General features: G+C 40.5%; 1 protein-coding gene across 1 annotated transcript in view; it reads left to right on the top strand.

Annotated features, from left to right (window-relative positions):
* The first annotated feature begins 8,710 nt into the window (after window positions 1-8,710).
* The window catches only part of slc16a2 (solute carrier family 16 member 2), a 28,942-nt gene continuing 18,585 nt past the window's right edge, over window positions 8,711-19,067 (top strand). Inside the window, exon 1 of the mRNA XM_030396602.1 lies at window positions 8,711-10,203. Within this exon, the coding sequence (XP_030252462.1) occupies window positions 9,771-10,203 (433 nt within the window). The 5' untranslated portion in view covers window positions 8,711-9,770. The remainder of the gene's footprint in view (window positions 10,204-19,067) is intronic.

Genomic DNA, 19,067 nt, shown 5'->3' with positions numbered 1-19,067 from the left:
GCTGGGGAGAGGAACGATCTAGGCTTTTCTCCTCTCATCCTTTTATGGTGTAAAGCTGGCAAAGCAGGCGTGTTCCCGATTATGCCAAGTGCCCACATTGCACCGACGAGAGGAAAAGTACCAGGACAGAGGCCTGCTTCTTTACTAACATCCAAGCTAAAAAGGATATACTCGACTAAACCACTAAAAAGATCAAGATGATGGCTGCTCTTACTTAGAATAAACAGCTTCATCTTAACTTGAGTTGATATAGAGTCTGTTTATTGTTACGTGCACATGCAGGGACACAGTGTCTGACCCATGGAGTCCGAGAAGTTTCAATAAAAAAACGAACAAATAAATGTGGAAATATGAAGGGGAATAAATATAACAAGTAAATGAGAAAATGTGTGGATATGAAGAGAAACAAATGAAAGAATAAATGAGTAAATAAAACATTTGAAAATGTGAAGAGAAATGAAGAAAATCCAAAATGAAGGTGGACATATTGAGACTAATAACAAAATGTAAAATAATAATCAAAAACATTTTCATGTATTTATTGTAGTTTCTACTTATTACATATTATCTTAAGTTTTATATTTTAAAATTCAAATAAAACCTCACATATTCAATGAAATCCCTTGATTATGCCTCATTCTTTTCCCTTTTGCTTGCATATTTATTTTCTTACCATTTTACAGTTAATTTTATTGCACTCCAACGACTCTATACCAAGCAGTAAAAAGCAAAACCAACAACATAAAACTAACTGCATTAGAGGTTGTGAGAGTGTGCCCTTTTATGTTCAAATCAGCCTGGAATGTCCACATGAAGACAAACTGGTTTAATCATATGGGACAATAAATTATTGAGAGATGAACAAACACTAGATAAAGACTTAATTGTACAGCCACTTAGACGCTACGACAGGAAGTAGAGAGCAGATTTACGGACTATTTTTATACAAAGTTTGATGTACTCATTTGGGAAAACATGTGGTGTTCAGATATGTGTGAACGTTTGTGTGAACGCATTCAGACTCAATGTGAAGAATCAGAAACTACAGCAGAACCTGAGGTGTAGCCTTGTGTAGCACCTGTAATCTGTTTCATAGCTCGATACAGTGAACTGTTCACTCATCATAAACCCACTACAATAAATGACAGACAATTTCAAGTTGTATTTCCGTATGTCGCAAGACTGTTGTCATTATGCCCACGATTGTAATAGTAGGGGTTTGCTCACAGGGAATGCAGATGAGTCACAGATGCAGAAGTGACAAGCTTTCGGTATTCATTGTTAAGATTGTTTTTCATTAGGGAGGTTTTGGGGATAGAGGCTGAGATTCTGTATTTACAACGCGGGGATTGCTCGTAAATTGCGCTGCCTTTGAGGAAGGGGCGTCAGTGATGATGTTGCCCGTTTTCAAGTCTCGGCTATTGTCGTCATATGCGAGCAGGGCATGTTTCTTCAAAACAATCTGCCGACGGGATGACACACACACCCATGATCTCTGATCAAGGGTTGCTGATTCGAGGAAAAAGCCAGGCAAACAATTAAACCTCAAACAGCAGATGTAAAGTTTTCAACTGATCACCCCATCTAGGCTTCATTAGGTTTTCGAGTAGACATTGGAGAGTCCTGGTGACACCCTGGAGTTCCCCTGATGTTTGTGCCATCAGAAGCTTCCCATTTTGAGTGTTATATCTCAACAACTGTTGGAAGGATTGACATGGCATTTGATACAGACTACATGCCCCTCTCAGGAAGAATTTGTCCAACTTTGGCTGACCAAATACCTGCAAACCTCATGACATTTCCCATCAGCAGAAAGAACTTGGCGAATGCTGTTGCTGAAGTGCATTGCTGGCTTTAAAGTTGTATAATACCAATAATGTATGGAATGTGTGGAACATTTCATCTTTTTGAAATAATTGCGCTAAAAAGAGTTGCTGGCTTTAATTTGTATGAAATATAGCATCTAAAGAAAAATGAACATACAATTGCGGTGAGGTTGAAGGATTCAAAATATAAAGAAGGCTATGAGCTAAACTGCATTGCTTTAGTAAAAGCTGGGAGCTACACTGCACTTCTTACTTGACTTTGTAGGAAGAATTAGCTCACATCCTCAGACTTTTAAGTCTATTAATGCTAAGTTGTTAGCCAATTAAAAAGCCTGACAATAAGCTATTGTAAGTTTAGTTGTATGGTCATCGGAGTCAAAGGATTTATGCATTAAAAGGGTGTGTTAATGATATATTATAATGCAACACATTCTGATGGGGAGTTTGGAAATGTATATACGTCCCTTACATCAGAGGATGTAAAGAGGAGGACCTCTCTTCAAATCTACCCCCATCTCTGCATTTTTTGGTTCTAAGCTTCGGGTTGTTTTGGCTGCGTGAGACAACAATCTCTTCCACCCACAGTCTGTCCCGCTGTCTGCAAAGCCAGGAGCTGATGTGTTTCAACAACCTGCCTGTTACTGGATGGTACAGGTTGTTGCGACTTATCAGAAGTCCAAGTGATTAATTTCAGCACTCATTCCTGAGTGAGACAGTCCATCTCCTGAGACTTTGAGTTCCTATGTCAACAATGTTCCCACATTTCCAAGATGTAATTACACTGTATTATCATCATCTGATATCTTAAGTATTGTTATTTTAACTTGTGTGTGAGCTCTGAAACAACTCATCTTTGTCTGCTTGGACTGACAAAGTTTAATACACAAGGAAACATACTATACTGCTCAAACATTTGTAACTGTCTGCCCCAAAAGCTTCATTTGGTACAGAGAGCTGAGAGGACTACTCCATACTTCTGAGTGGTCTTTCATGGTTTTAGATTGTAGAAAATTCTCTTTACAGGTGTAATTTTTTAGGATGGGTTTCTGGTAACAGTAATGTTATATACATGGAGAATAACACACCGTACAATGGCTCAACCAGACTGATATTTGAAAGGTAAGAAGGAGACAAAGGTACTTCAGAGCGACAGTTAGATAAGAATATAAGAACTCACTGGTCATTGTTGAGAGATATTGGAAGCTAAGCATCCAGATCGGTGCAGATTTCAACAGGAACAGGTACCTGTTTCAGTTTCAAGAGTAAAATATTGCTGGAGTTAAAAGCTGCGTTGCTATAGCAGAAGTAGAAGATTGGTCTAGAGTTAGCACCATTGGCACTGGATCTCGTAATATCAGCGGACTATGGACAGAAAGAATCAGTTCAAACAGTTCAACCTATTAAATCTGAACTCTGAGTAGTCAAAAGAAAAATCGGTTCTTAAACTATTTAGATGTGGTTCATCAATGATCTAGGAATTGGGTCACGTAAGTTCTCTGGGCTGGATAACACATTCAAAATCAAAAAGCATTTGGGTTCAAAATGATTACAACAGTATTCCCCTCGGTCTTGCACTGTGGGAACATCAAGTAAATGGAATCTTTAATCATTTCATTGTTTTCCTTTTGGGATTTAAGACGGTTTAAAACGTAAATCATAAATTTGGTGTCTGAATGATAATGTTTTATTGAGGTTCGGGTAGCCATTATTAAAGGAAACATCTGCAACATGTCCTCCTAAATTATGAACGGTAAATGTATAAAAACATTACATCAGTGATTGGTAGGATTATGGTAGGCCTGCTGTATGTGTGTCACTGTTCCTGTGGGTGATCAGAAATAGTCTGTGACCAGTACAGTCCAAAGTCCACTGATATTAGAAGTGACGACAAGCTCATCTGCTCCGTGTTTTAGTGAGCTCATACTTGTGAACGGCTTAGATTACATCAGTTAGCGACAGAGCCCCTCTTTTGTTCAAATAAGGGAAGTGAAGAAGGGAGAGGCGAACACAAACAAGCCTGTGAAATGTTTACAGGGCCCCCAAACTATCTGTGTGTCTTATATTGACTTTTATTTATCTCTTGTACTTTGCCTCTGGCTATCATCGAGACCACTTTTTGAAGAACTCGGCCACGTCTCAGAATCAACCACATTTTTACTGGGTCTTGGCTTGGTCTCAGACAAAGACAACTCTGGAATTCATTTCAAGACCACAACTTCAGGAAAATCAATGTGCTGAACAATTGTTTCCTAGGTACTGAATTGTGTTTTCTATGGGAAGAGTCACACAGACTGCACAAAAACAAAAATTTTTTGTTTGGTCATAAAAATCGAAGTAAAGTATTCCACCCATTTTTTTCATTTTATAAAGGCATTTCTATTTTAAAAAACACAAATGTGGTGATAAAAGAAGTGAATGAGGAGGAATTTTCATTTGTCTTCTGTGAAAAAATGTATGCAAATGTGGATCCTTCAGATAATTTGTATGACTGTATGACTAATGGTGTGCATGCTCCACATTTTATTGGAAGTGTGTCATGCAGTGGTGGACTCAGTGGTGTACAATGGTACTGGCCATGACCTGGTCTCAACCCTTAAGGTCATGGTCTTGTATTGGTCTTGATATACTCTGGTCTTTGTTATGACCTTGTCTTAACCCTCAAAGTTGTGGTCTTGTATGGGTCTTGATACACTCTGCTACTGGCCATGACCTGGTCTCAACCCTAAAGGTCATGGTCTTGTATAGGTCTTGATACACTCAGGTCTTTGTTATGACCTGGTCTTAACCCTCAAAGTTGTGGTCTTGTATGGGTCTTGATACACTCTGGTATTGGTCATAACCTCGTCTCAACCCTCAAAGTCGTGGGTTTGTATCGGTCTTGATACACTCTGGTTTTGGTCATGATTTTATGTCTCTGTTCACATGGTTTTGACTACACCAATGCTGTAGCGTGTATGACATGCACTTGGCTACTTCAAACTACTCTAAACCCTATTTAGTGATACAATATAGTGAGTAATAGGCAGCTCTTTGTTCAGTGACACTCATGATCAGGTTGGTCAATCTGTGATGAATGTCTGGACTCTCAGGCCTCTTGTGCTGCCAAGCGCAGCACAAGAGGCAGACACGTAATGGTGCTCAGATTCTATCACTGATAGGATTTGTTGTTTTTTCTTCAGTAGTCATGAGTCAAACTAAAATGTTCAGTGTTAACATTTGAACTGTTCAGTACTTCAAAGTGAGCCACATCCCTAAGGAGACAGTATTCGCTAAATACAAATTTCCACTGCAACTGACAGCCCAACATGCTGAAGTTTTGTGGTTCCAAGGCCCCCGAGGAATGAAGGAAGCCACTATGAGTGAGTCATGCTTGCCTGCCAGTGCATTTTCCCTCTCCCACCACCACAGCATGTTTGAGCATGCTGCTGCACATGTGTAAGACAACCTGCACGTATCACCGCCACCATCGTTTGATTGTAGATAGTGCCACAATTTCACCATAGCATTGTAAATACTCACAGGATGTGAATTTTGTATGTTTCTTAGTGTTTTAAGGCAGGAAGTCCCCTTAAAAAACACTTGACTTTCATTCTTACTCACCCCGTCAGGCTTAATCTTTCAGCGTCTGACTTCACCAGACTACAGCAATGTGTGGGCCTCTCACAGATGCTCATTCCCTCTGCTACCCACACCTCTCTGAGGAGTTGAAGCATTCCTATTTAAACAGGAAGCACTACTATTGGCTGTGTCCCTGTCACCTTTAACCTCCACTTCATTCAAAAGGAATCCCGGAGTAGTCTTGTAACAAGACTCTCTGAAGTTGTGTAAATGGCTATTTTTAGCTAAAAAACACTGTGGAGCCGGAGAGGGTAGAGTGGAAGGAGCCTTGCTGTCCCTTTTGGGGATAATTGGAAGCAGACGTGTGATGATGTATCAGCTACATTTAATGACGAAGTCCCACATTCCTACTTCACTATATGTTTGTGCGATAATAAACAACGCAGAATCGAAAGAGCAGGTCACTAGTCACAGAGTTCAGTTCAAGTCCACCCCACTCAAGTGACTCTGAAAGATATGGAGAGACAAGTACACCCAAAAATGAAAATGTATTACTCTCATAAACAACTTAAGTGGAAGGGGACTTATTTGAAAACGTGAAAAAACAACTGAAAATATAAAAGTGCTCAAAACAGCTTGTTTGCCGTAATCCAGGTGTTTACAAGATCTGGAGACTTGAACTACACCAGATGAGCTGTAAACAGCAATTTTAAGTTTTTTCAGATGATTGTCTATGATTTTAAACAAAGTCTCTTCTACTTCTACTTCTAAATGTTTTGTGAACTACGAAACTTCACCTGACTGTCTACAACACGTGGCGCGCAGATAATGACTCTTTTTTTCTTTGTTGAGTAAACTTATCCGTTAACTTTTGTTAGGGTAGGAAAAGTACTGAATACCCATTTTTTTTTTTTTTTACCCATCACATGTTGTTGATGGTAGACAAGACAACTCAGACAAGCCTTGCTTTAATTGGATGACATGGTGATGCTATGGCAACCAAGACGGGCACCACATGTTTACATGTCTCAGGTGTTGTCTGATGAGCAACATAATGTGTCACACCTCAAATAGATTATAGGTTACACAATATAAAGTATACAAAGTGTGAGTGGAAACTGGGCACGTTGGTATTACTGTACTGTAGGTGTTGGTTGGTTACCTGCGGACGTGACAGCTGGAGTAAACTAGATCATAATCAATATCTACAGGATATACTGCAGCATGTTTTTGCTGGTTAATATCACCTGTTCTATATATCAAAAGATACTTTAAATGGTTTTAAAATTGTGCGATGTGTTGTGTCATTTCAGTGACTTTAGTATTACATTTGGGGGACTTTAAACTCTCCATTAATTATAGCGGAGAAAACAGTAATGTGGCAACTTAATCGTATAAAAGGGGCACTGATTGATCACTTGTAGCTCCAACCTGACAAAACAGACTTTTGTGGTTCCTACTGTGATGTGTGAAAATGTTTTGAATGAAAAAAGCCTATTCATTGATTGGACATATCACAAAATGTTTGTGTTGTGTTTTCTGAAATAGGCCGAAGCAAGTGATTTCATATCCACTGAACTGTAACACATTAAGAAAATCCTCTTGAGGATCAGCTACACTGGTCGTAAAATGTTGCATAACTCCCAACCTTGCTCTCATTATCCAGAACAAACAACTTGCAAAGAGTTTTAGCTCCACATAGTGGTGAAGACTTGTTTCGTCGCCTATCACATGAATCCAGAAAAAACAGATGTCTTCAGAGAGCATCCCTGGGAAAAATGTAGCTGTGGTTCTTGCCTATTTGAGGTTATCTAATTGAGTCTGCAGAGTTGGTAAATAGGCTGAGGGGATTTAAATTATTCTTTGTGCCAAGAAAAAGGGCAGAAATAATATCCAAACAAACGAGAGACTGAGAGAAATTTGAGAAATCTTCATCTGTATTTCAGATTAAAATGCATTATTGTACATAGAACCACAACCTTGATATTACACAAAAGATTTATAATGCAACTGCTTTTTGCTGCTCACTTGCTTGAAAACTCTGTTTAAGTGTGAAATTATCTTTGCTAGCCTCTGCTCTCTCTAAAAATAAAAATTAACCTTTGTAAACTGTACAGTTGATCTACATGTTAAGAGACAAAACACAACTATCATCCCAGCATGATTTAAGCAGATACATTGAATATAGTGAAGTATTCCGATGTTTAATGTGAGTAAAAGTTAAAAGTGATCAAAAATAACTACATTTACTGAAACACAACTTTGAGATATGTGTATTTACAGTTGAATTCAAACTATTAGTTTTATTGATTAATTAATTTTATTCTTGCTAACTTTTATTTCTTTTTGTTTTCTCTATTTATATTCTATTCAAATCCCTCTATAGTGTGATGTTTCCATTCCAGAAGGAGCTACTGTAACGTAACAATTTCCCCTTGGGGATCAATAAAATATTCCTGATTCTGATTTCACTTGAGTATTTTTCTATTTTAAACTTTATACTTCTTTATACTCCATTACATTTACATTACAGTGACTGATACTTTGTTTTTATGATAAACATATGATTCAACAGATGGATAATGCATCTACCCCTCAACCATGCAGCTGTAACATTGACATAGCCTACAGCTTATTCAAATAATACAGTCTCTTAAATTATACAAATAATGCAGTCTCTTAAATTATACAAATAATGCAGTCTCTTAAATTAAAAATATAATGCAGTCTCTTAAAAGAGGCATAATGAGTCCTTTTAGTTGTAATACTGTATATAGATTTGGCTTACAATACTTTTAACTTACAGAAACTAGTAGCTATTATTAGTTATCAAATAAATGTTGTGGAACATAAAGTACATTATTTCCCTTATAAATGTGGTGGAAGTGAAAGAAAAAAGTAAAAGTAAATACTCCAGTAAAGTACCAGTACCAGTTAGTGGTACAGTATATAGGGCAGGAAACCATTAAAACAGGCAGCAATAGTTAGGCTACTTAAAAAAGTAAATAGCAACTATTATTAGACATCAAATAAGAGTAGTGGAATAGAAAGTACAATATTTGCGTCCTAAATGTAGTGAAAGTAAACAAAAAGGAAATACTCAAGTACCAGTGTAAGTAACTAAACAGTTGTAAATGTACTTAGAGAGAGAGCGGAAACTTGCATTAGTAATGGACGGTACCATTCAATTAAGTGAATGTAGTCTACAGGAAATATAAGGTAACGTTACTGTAGCGTTACATGTGGCAGGAAACTATTAAATCATACAGCTTTGTGTTGTTCGTACTTTTAAAAGCTACTTAACGGATACTACTCTGCAGAGTAACCTGCTCCATAGCATATCTGATGTTAGCTTAGCTAGCTCCTCGCTGTCTGTCTGAACCAACGGCTCTCGCATACAATGAGAAAAACAGATTTCTGACGTAAAGCGGACGCTGACGTGCCTTTTAACGACACCATCACCTGTCCCTTCCTCGGTGAATACTGAGTCTCATCCTTAAAAACCTGCCCTTTTTTTCTGACCGAGCACACGGTTGAGGCAGATGTATGGCGCTGCTGTATGGAGTTGTCAGTCAGGGGGGGGGGGGGGGGAAGTAGGCTAACGTCGGTGTCAGATGAGGCTGAGGCTGAGCGTTATTAATCGCTCGTTTCTTTCCGTGACTCCGAAAAAACACGAAGCGCAAGCTCGTCCCTCAGTTTTACCGTAAGCGTTCTGAAGCGCCGCCATTGGTTCCAACCGTCCATCGGCCGGGAAGGGGAGGCAGGAGGCGGGGGCGAGCTGTTGAATGACGGCCGTAGCTCTGTTGACACTTTGGAGCCGAGACAGCCTCCTGGAACCACACGGGCCTAACGTTACCTATTTCACACCGTGTGAAGATACCGGATAGGAGACGAGGACCGCCTCGCCGTGTCTTTCATCACCGGGGGATGTGGCGCACCGTGCGCGGGCGGCGTGACAGCACGGAGCGGGGTCGAGGCTCAACGGGCGCCTTCACAGGTTGATGATCCGTGTTTGGCACCGAGCACCAGGGAAGGCAGCAAAAGTAAATACATGGTTTAAGTCTCCATAGGCTGCCGACAGACACACGGGCTTACATTTTAAAGGAAAAATAGGCGGCGCCTGCTATTTCCTGGAAAAATACAGACCTCCGACCAGAATGAGACATTTAACGTCTGCAGGTTTATTCGGTAAAGTTGGCGCTCAGACTTTGGCTACAAGCAGCGTGTAAGGAGGCTTGTCTGTCACCAAGGGACGGTCTGCCTCGCACATTTTGACAGATAGCCAATCAAATCTGCTATTCAAATCGGTCCCGCTTATGTCAGTGACCTATATCTCATGCATGTACGCCAAGAGTCCACAGTAAACTCTCCGCCAGACCACACAGCATGGGGATCAACGGTGTAGACAATCAGCCGTCCGGCGGAGTTTCCCTGTCGGAGCAGCCGGCTGCAGATCCTCAGATGGAGCAGAGAGATGCTCCCCAAGAAGCAGACGGGTGCAGGGATGACCAGGCGGCTGGCAGCGAGTGTAAAGTGGTGCATGAGGACAGCGACGTGCAGCTGATCGAGGCCGGGTGCAAGCCGCCCCTCTCCCCGCCGCTGGCTTCTGACTCGGAGGCGGGGGTCCAGGTGGACACGCACGGCCACCACGGAGCCGGATTCGTCCCACCCGAGGGGGGCTACGGCTGGCTGGTGGTGTTCGCGGCCACCTGGTGCAACGGGTCGATCTTCGGGATTCAGAACTCTTTCGGCATCCTGCATTTGATGCTGGTGAAGGAGCACGCCAACCCGGACGACAAGACGTCTCAGTTCAAAGTGGGTGAGTACCGGACGGTGCGCCGAGGCGAGCCCGGCACTGAGGGGGGAACACATGCATGGAGAGTTGTCCAGAAGTTGTCCCGGGTGGGTTTTGTGGTTACAACCACTGGAAAGATAAAGAGGTGGGAAATTGGATGAAAAAAAATTCTGTCGTCACGTCACACCAGAGTAAAGCTGCACTGTGTAGTTTTTTGGGACATTATAATAAGATAATAAACATCTTCATTGACTGATTTCTTTTTTGAATATCTAAACAAACAAAACTAACAAATTCTTCGTTTTTATGGGTAGCGTGAATTCACAAACAGACCTTGAAGAACGCAATTTAATACTGTTTCACTCCGTTTATCTGTGGCGGACCCTGCCACCTGTGTATAGCTTCAAACTGTGTTCTGTGGACCTTATTTTCAGTCTGAGAACAGCTTGTTTATTCAGATATGGAACAACATAAATATTTCTGAGTTTGTTTAATTCCTCTTATAAATATTTAAAATCTTTTTTTTTTTTTTTTAAATGTAATTTCCTCTCCAGAACTACGCAGTGCCCCTTTTTTTAAAATATGATTTATAAGTTAGTGTATGTGTCACAGACATGTCTAAAATAGATATGGGTCAGCTCAGAGTTCATGCGGGTTTACCCTGCACTTAAAGGGCACAGTAAAGACAGTGTTACATACAGTCAATGCCTCACCCATACATATCTGCAGTCTGTATACTCTTATTCTTCATTCATTCTTAAAATGCCCGAGTTGAGTTGAGCATGCTTTTTGAGAGATCCCCCACTGATGTTGAATGAATGATTAACAGGCATTTAATGGACCCACTGTTTGCTCCTTATCCTATCCTATCCATTCATTAACACCACGGCTGCTGCTGCAAATCCATTCCAGTTTGTCACACTGGCCCCTGATAACATCTTTCCCCTAAAGGATGAAAGTTATAGAAATGTTCCGCAGACATCTGAACAGTCGGTGAACCTGAGCTTACTGTACTTAAAACGTGTTATCCAAGAAACTTCCCTTTCACTGGACTGGAGCGGGATGTATCTTCCACGTATAGGCCGCTGCGGCCGGCGTATAAAAGCTTCAAGATGTCATGATGATTTAATTACAGGAACAGATTATGATTTATCACAATAAAGCTGCTGTTGAACACTTATTCTGGCATTCGTGACCAGAATGAGGCCAGTGTTTCCCCCTCTGTTACCCTGCATGAGTCCGTTTAAACCATTTCATTAAGGATAAAGCTTTCACTGGTGAATGTCAAAATGATTTCTCACAGTATTCTCGCTGGGTGTTGCTAACTTGACTATGACACAGCCTAATGCAGACAAAGGGATAGATTTTTATCTCCTTTCACGGAATGAGACAGTTCACTCTTGTTTTATATTGATAAATTAGTGTCAAGAGGAAGTTTGAAAACAGTCTACGAGCCAGCTGATCCTCTATTAATAGTCGAAAACTGACATTTTTCTTTCCGGAAATGTTGAGCACAAAAGCTGAAATTATAGTCCGATTAATTGCCAGTGGAGCATCTCTTTCGTGTGTGGAGGTCCGGTCCCTTGATGCTGTCTCAGCCTCTCGCTCTGGGGCTGTTAATCAGTGTAACATCTACAGGCAAAGTGAGCAATTATAGCAGTTCTTTTGTTATGGATCCACGTTCAGTTGGGTGAAACTGTGCAATGGTCTGTCCAGATTTCAGTGAAAAGAAATGTCCGTGAGGAGGGGAAATCGCATGTAACAGGAGGGGGTATTTTTCCCTAACTTCCTGTTGAGTTCCACAATCACCAGCAAAGGTTAAGGTCAGGATGTGGGAAGGGATTATGGCTCTAAGACTGTTCCCTGGAACAAATTCAACCCTTTCTCATCGGCTTGAAAAAACAAAAAAACAAAAAACAGTTGCCGAGGGAGAGAAATCAAAGGCTCAGACACGATGGAGCTCGTTTGAGTTGTTTTTGTAAGCACAGGTTAATATCTTTAATGACATCTTGCGTTTTCTGTGTTGTATGTGAAAGGAAATTGCAGCGTCTGGGGGCCAGCTCGTTACTTTCAGGTTTTGTGTGATAGAGACCCTGAGAGCGGGGTTTGGCTTTAGAACGAGATCAACAGCGCAGTTGCTGTCAAGGTATTTCCATCGAGCCATCCATTTTCTTTTGTCTTGATAAGGATTTTCGTCTCTAGCTGCGTCTTGGATTTGATCCCTGGCCATTCTTGTATGTGAAAGGATTAAGCTTGTGTGCGAGTCTTGACCTTTCTCCCCCCCAGCAACAGAACAAAACCTAGGGGAACAGCTTAACTATGGCAATCACAGTTGTAAAGGCATTTTTGAACAGGCATCCAGTCTAAAACAGTCAGTAAAAGTTGAAATTCACAGTTCTTCACAAGCAATAAACTACGGGACAGTGAGGAGAGGAGGTGACAAGAAAAGACTGGGACGTGATTAAATCTTGCAAAGAGATTGCGATTAGGTTTTTATACCTTGCTCGATTATTCTGGGTATTTACTAAACCCTGAGGGGTAAACAAGAGATTTTGAAACGGCTCAGAGGTATCAAGGTGGGGAATCAGAACAGACTAAAATACGGTAATAAAGGAGACGTGAGCGGGTTATGAGTTACAGATGGTGTTGTTTTGCTCAATGATTTCAGCATGGCATGGTCAGAGGTTATATTCCCGCTGCGTCCGCAGCAGTAACAAAACTGCTGGTATGTCAAGGTGTGTATGGGAGTGCATTCCTTTCAATTTAAAAACAAAAACTGTGGGGATTTTATAATCAGCAGGGGAGCGAGTGAACTTTTGTGAGCTGATGTGTGATTGTACGTGGGCGCGCCAAATAAGGCAGAGAAGTTCAAACTAGAGCTATTTGTCTGCTGCAGCAGATTTGTTTTTTTTCTACAACAACTGGGAATGTGTATGGAAGAAGAAAGAGACTGGGGGAGTGAGTAAGTTGTTAATTTTTCATTTCACCCTGAAATGATTTTCATTCATACCCCACTAGTGTGAAAGGGATCAAAAGGAAAACTGTGATGAGACAAAGAGCAGAGGCTGATTCGATTATTCTTGTTATTCTTTTTTCTGTTATTAAGTATTTCTGGGCCGCGTTCAAGGCGTGAAGGTAACAATGATGCTGTAACACGAGCTCTATAAGTAAGAGGGGAATTCAGAGCCTGACCAAGATATTGATTGGCTGATATTTTCAGCCAGTATTGGCCCATCGCAGATGTATCGGTAGCGGTGTATAGATATTTGTCTGACATGTGCATAATGCAGAAAAAGATGCTCAGTGAAGTTTACTGATGCAGAGCACTGATGTCATTTGAACAACATTTACTGTTAAACTGTAAAACACTGTGCTTACAGTGTGTGTTTATGTACACATACTGTGTGTGTAGAAGAATATTGATATCAGATTTGTTCCCCTGACATTATACATGTATTTTGCAATGGTCCCAAAAATCCAGTGTCGGTCACTCTCTATCTAGTCTATAAGTGTTACTCACAGCAGAATTTAGGCGTGAAGAGAGTTTTGATTAAATTTTTAAGCCACCAATAACGTATAAATGACATGCACATACCACAGACTCAGTGCATAACAAATCAGGCCTCTAACGACACAAGTGAGAAAATGGAGGAATGTGATTTATACGTTGCTGCTACAGCTGTAACGTTTAATCCAGTAGTTGTGGACTGCTAAATAAATTGCCCACTATTTTGATGATCCATTGATTTGGTTGAGTAATTTCATTAAAGAAAAAAAAGTAATATTCCTCTGATTCCAGCTTCTTCAGTGTGAATATTATCTGGTTTCTTTACTCCTCTGACATTAACTCATCTTGGAATTTGGGAAACATTTTTTTGACCAAACAACTAACTGACAGATTAATCGACATTATAAGTAATTGTTAGTTTCATCCCCTAATTGGCACAAACTTAATTAGGGGCGGGAATGTCTAGGCACTTCAAGATTTCACTCTGATTCGGATGGCTGCGATGCGATTGTAATACGATTATTGATGCATCTTCATGCATAATTTTTTAATTTCTACACAGAACGTAACTTGTTTTTTCTCCTGATGTGGCAATTTGCCACGTTTAAAACGTTGCATATTTGAAATGATCCATGAACAAAATAAATGAGTGTGGTGTGCTAACTTGCAAGTTAAAGCAGGCAGAGATTGAGATGTGTTCCGTCTGTTTTCAAATGTCGAGTTGTGTGCTCGATCGTGCCTCTGTCCTCTTTGTGTGTGTGACCTTGTTCTGTGTTACTTGGCTCGGCAACCATTAGTTTAAGGGTAAAATCAATATTACTTTTAAACATTTTTTATACTGTAGCTGCAGTTGGACAAGATTAAGAAAGCGTCTCTGACCTAAAACGAATTCTGTTCAGTATGATAAAAGTTATATGCATTAAGTGGTTCTTTAAAACAGAGACTCAGTGGTCACCCTTGGCCTTCAGATGAACAATTAAATAAAATGTGGCTGCTGGTTTCAACACTAATGTTTTCACTTGTGGTCAGAATGTAATCTTCCGTCATATTAGATTTGGCTGACATGTCTTGAAAGCAAAGTATTATTAATTCGTTTAACAGTCTGTGATTCAAACGGAGGTCTGTGCTTTAACAAGCAAACGTCTCCCATCATTAGCATACTGCTGTGCTCGGTGCAGTGCTGTATTGTAGTTGTGCTGCCCCAGATTTCACCAGCATCTCCAGGGGAGCTGGAAATCCCAGGTTGGCAGATCAGGGAGCACTGTGGCATTTTTGGCATTCCAGAGGGCAGGGCTTTGGGTTCAGGCTGGATCAGAGTCTCTATAGTCTCTATACGCACTTAAGCAGGTGCATACATATGATCAGGCCCAGGCATGGACGTGTTTTGTTTAATGATGGTTTATCTTAACTGCAGCGAAGCAATGCTTTCCAGGACAGTGCAAGTGGAAAGGTGAGAGGAAAAAAGAAAGAAAACTCTCCTTTGACAGCACATTTGGGAAGTTGGTAGGCGATAAGTAGCATCATCCTTTTTCACAGCTGGAAGCCAGCGTGGAAAATGTGTTAGTACGTTTGAGAAACACAAGCTCTGAGAATCTCACCAGCTTGAGATAGAGGCTGCCTGTTACGTGTATTGAAGTCTGAGAACAAGTTTAGGCTGTCAAATCGTGCTGCTGCAGTCACGTGACTCACTGTACTCTTTGCAAACATACCCAATATACAGCCGCACACCCCAACCCATATTGCATTATTGATGGCGTCAACATAGGCTGTTTGCCTAGCAGTAAATATTTGTAGCTTGAAGCATGATATGACTAGTAAACATCAGACAGAGACCACAACTCACACAGCATCCAGAGACTCCCGCTGTACACACACACACATACACACACACACACACACACACACACACACACACACACACACACACACACACACACACCGCTGAGGCTGACTTGTTTGAAGATGCCTCTCTCACATCTGTGACAGCTGGTCCCCTCAAATGACTTGTTTTACACTGACAGTCATCTGCAAACTATGCTGCCAGACCTGATGTACTGTTTGCTAAGTAGCCAGTTAGGTAGCTGATGTTACAACAAAGGTTTATGATACCCTTGTCGTTATACAGTTTAAGCTTGTGTTGAGCTGCTTTGTTGAAAGTATGACAACAAAATATTAACGTGTGTTTTCTTTTCTTTATTTTCTTTCCTCTTTCTCTGCACCTGCTACCATTTTCCTGCTCTGGGTATCTGCTAGCTACCCTCTGAGTTAGCTTGTTCGGCTTTCATGGATTTTTTTCTAAGACCGCTTCCTTGCTGTGTGCTCGTGAAGAATAAACCGTAATTTCTCGACAGTTAAAAAAAGATTGCTGAGGGTTTACCTTAAAAAGTCAGGATTCAACCAAACCATTTGCAGGCTTCTGATTTGGTAAACAGGGCTTATAGTCTCAAAGATACCAGATACAATATCTTAAAGGAAACCAAACCAGCAGGATTACACAAAAACGTATTGATAGATTTCAACAAAAACGTGGATGGGTCTCGGCCCAGAACAGGCCCCATTAACTTTTGATGTGGATCCGGATTTTTTTCTTTTTTCTTTCTTTACCTAAAGTGATCGGTTGTTTTTAATAAAAAACTTTTCCATAACCTCAGGAAATAATACATGGACCTTAAAATTGAAATAATAAATCCGACTTATTTAGATGGGTGGCATCTATGAGTGAGTTCTAACCTTTACCCAAACCCCTGAATCCTAGATCTGTTCAGATTACATTATGGTTAAACAGTAAGTAAGGGGTGGTTTAAAACTTAAAGTTATGCAGGGCTATCAAGTTTGATATTCTTTTAGGTTTGATAAAATTGAAATTGGACTGTTGAGCCTGTTTTTTTTCCCCCTAATTTGTAGTTGTATATTTTAGTGTCTGTTTTTCAGTTGAAATGTCCATTGACGTCATATAACAACACACTGTCCGGCTCTAACACCTGTGAAGGACATTTAATGTGGCCTGGAGGGAGTTGGCTTCCGTACCAGGTCTTGTCTTGTACATCTGTTGATACTACAAACATTTGTATGGCTATTGTTATTTTAGGAAGTGCAAAGACAATTTCACACGCTATATGTTCTATTGTTTGGTTCTCCGTGTGGTCTGAAAGCATTAGGACAGTGATGTGTTTTTGATCGTTCTGGCACGCTGGATTTGAAAGAAAACAATGTTGACGGTTTTATTTTCGCTTTACAGGGCTGATTCATTCAAATTCCAAATAATAATGTTTCTTATTGACTGCAGTGGCATCTGTCTAAGCAGATAGTTTTGATTTAATTTTGCCAGATTTGACGATATGTGTATGAGAGTCACCTGATACGTTGAAAGTTAATCACATTTTTGTTGGTGCTGCTCAAAGCTTTTAAATTATTTGAAAAGGTCAGCAGCAACTTTTCCAGGAACAACGTGTAAGTCAGGATAATCCACATAGCGTGCTGTAAGCAGTTTTCTTTGAAAGCACTTCCTACTTTACCTTCTGTCCAAAACAACTGAGGGTGAAGGAGCCGAGGGCCCTGCACTGCTCATCAGATAGGAATGTGAACACCATCAGATTGAAGTTGTCATTCAGACCTCATTAAGGCATATAGGGCAAACGCGACAAAATGGTGTCACTGTCAGAACACTCTGTACCAACACAACTATGTAAATGCATGTGTAATTGTCACTTTTGTTTTGAATGGAGTGAGAGACGTAACATGAACGACTCGATGTCCGTGGGCTCGCAGCAGTGGAAAGGGTGGCACGCAGGACGTTTGTTAAGATATTGAACTCATCACTCTGGTTTCAGCTATGAACTCACACATGACTTGAATCATGTTCAAGTATGTATATGAAAATGGAACATTAATCTAGTATTTAATTCAACTGAATATATATATTTGGTTTGGTTTTATTCTGACATTAGCGATAGTTGGGTGTTACACAAGTATTATTTATTACACATTACTGGTCGCTGGTTATTTACTTTAAGTAACATGACTAGTTCCGTTACTTTTGCATCGACTGAGATGCATTGTCACGTACTTATACATTTGCTTTGTGTTAAACAATGCACCTTTCTTTTCTTTCTCTGCTTTGTTTTTTAGTTTAGGTAAATGTCTTGGTACATTAAATGGCAATGTCTCAAACAGCGTTTCCCATCTGCAGGAAGTTTATTCCGCAGATGTACAGATGGGTCCTATACAGACTTTCAGTGTCTCTCTGGTTGTCAGACTGCATCTATCACGTAAAGAGAGGAAAGCTTGTTTAGCCGACCTCGCGATCTCCACCACCACCGTGCACACACACACACACACACACACACACACACACACACACACACACACACACACACACACATACACACTGTACACACACACACACATCTTTTCAGTTTGCTTCAGTCTCCCTCGCTATGTTCTTTTTCTTTTGTTTGTAAGTGTTCAGACCCAATCATCTATAATGAGTACACTCCACTCAGTCCATTCAGCGACTTCCTACTTGTTCCAGGATGGGAGAAAAGGGGGTTTGGAAGTCGCGTTGGCCAGAAAACAGAAGAAAAAGTGGGGGAGTGAGACATGTCTCTGTTGCTTTTGTTCAGCCTCTAATTGTAGGTTTTACCCTGCATGTTGTATGTAGTGTGCTGAAGTAAACAGTAGCATGGAGTGTACATCATGCTTTAAAACTCTTTACCCTAGGGGCTGCAATCATATTCTCCACGGTGGTGCTGTCAGAAGGCCTGTGGATGGAGGCTTGGGTGAAGTAATTGTGGTATTTACATTAACAACCTATAGTTTCGAGTGCTGCTGGTAACACTCGTACTCAAGTTATCAAATAGCCTCAGATGTGGATTAGTGTTGCTTCTAGTTATACAATTTTCTCCTTCTCGAACTACTTTCTTCTTGAACCTGGGTAATGGACTGAGGAGGGGTGCAGTGTTATGTCCTTTCCTCTGTCTATAGGGTTTTTCCACATTCCACTATACTGTCTCTGTGTGGTCCTGTCTCCTTGTAATAGTACTGTTTATCCAACCAGAGAAGGATCTAAAAGGAACAAAGTGGCAGTCTTAGTTACAAGAGGTAGTCCTTGATTTTTTTTAACCTCCATCCATATTAAACAGTTATAACTGGAAATTACACAGTGTTTCCAGTACTGTGACATATATTTTCTTGGATTTTCTATTAACAGAATTTAAGTTTCTTAGAGCATAATTAACAGTAGGGGTGCTCAATACTAATGATGGGTGTTGCTCCACTCCAGTAATGAAGGGTCACCCACCTGGAAAAATGTTTTTTGTTGCGGACACTGTCATACTTTGTCTCATAGTGTAATGGGTTAATCACTTTAGTGGCTGGAGGA

Source organism: Sparus aurata, chromosome 18 (genome assembly GCF_900880675.1).
Source record: "Sparus aurata chromosome 18, fSpaAur1.1, whole genome shotgun sequence".
Classification (NCBI taxonomy): Eukaryota; Metazoa; Chordata; class Actinopteri; order Spariformes; family Sparidae; genus Sparus; species Sparus aurata.
Note: the sequence above shows the minus strand (reverse complement) of the source record. Positions and strands in the feature narration are given on the sequence as shown.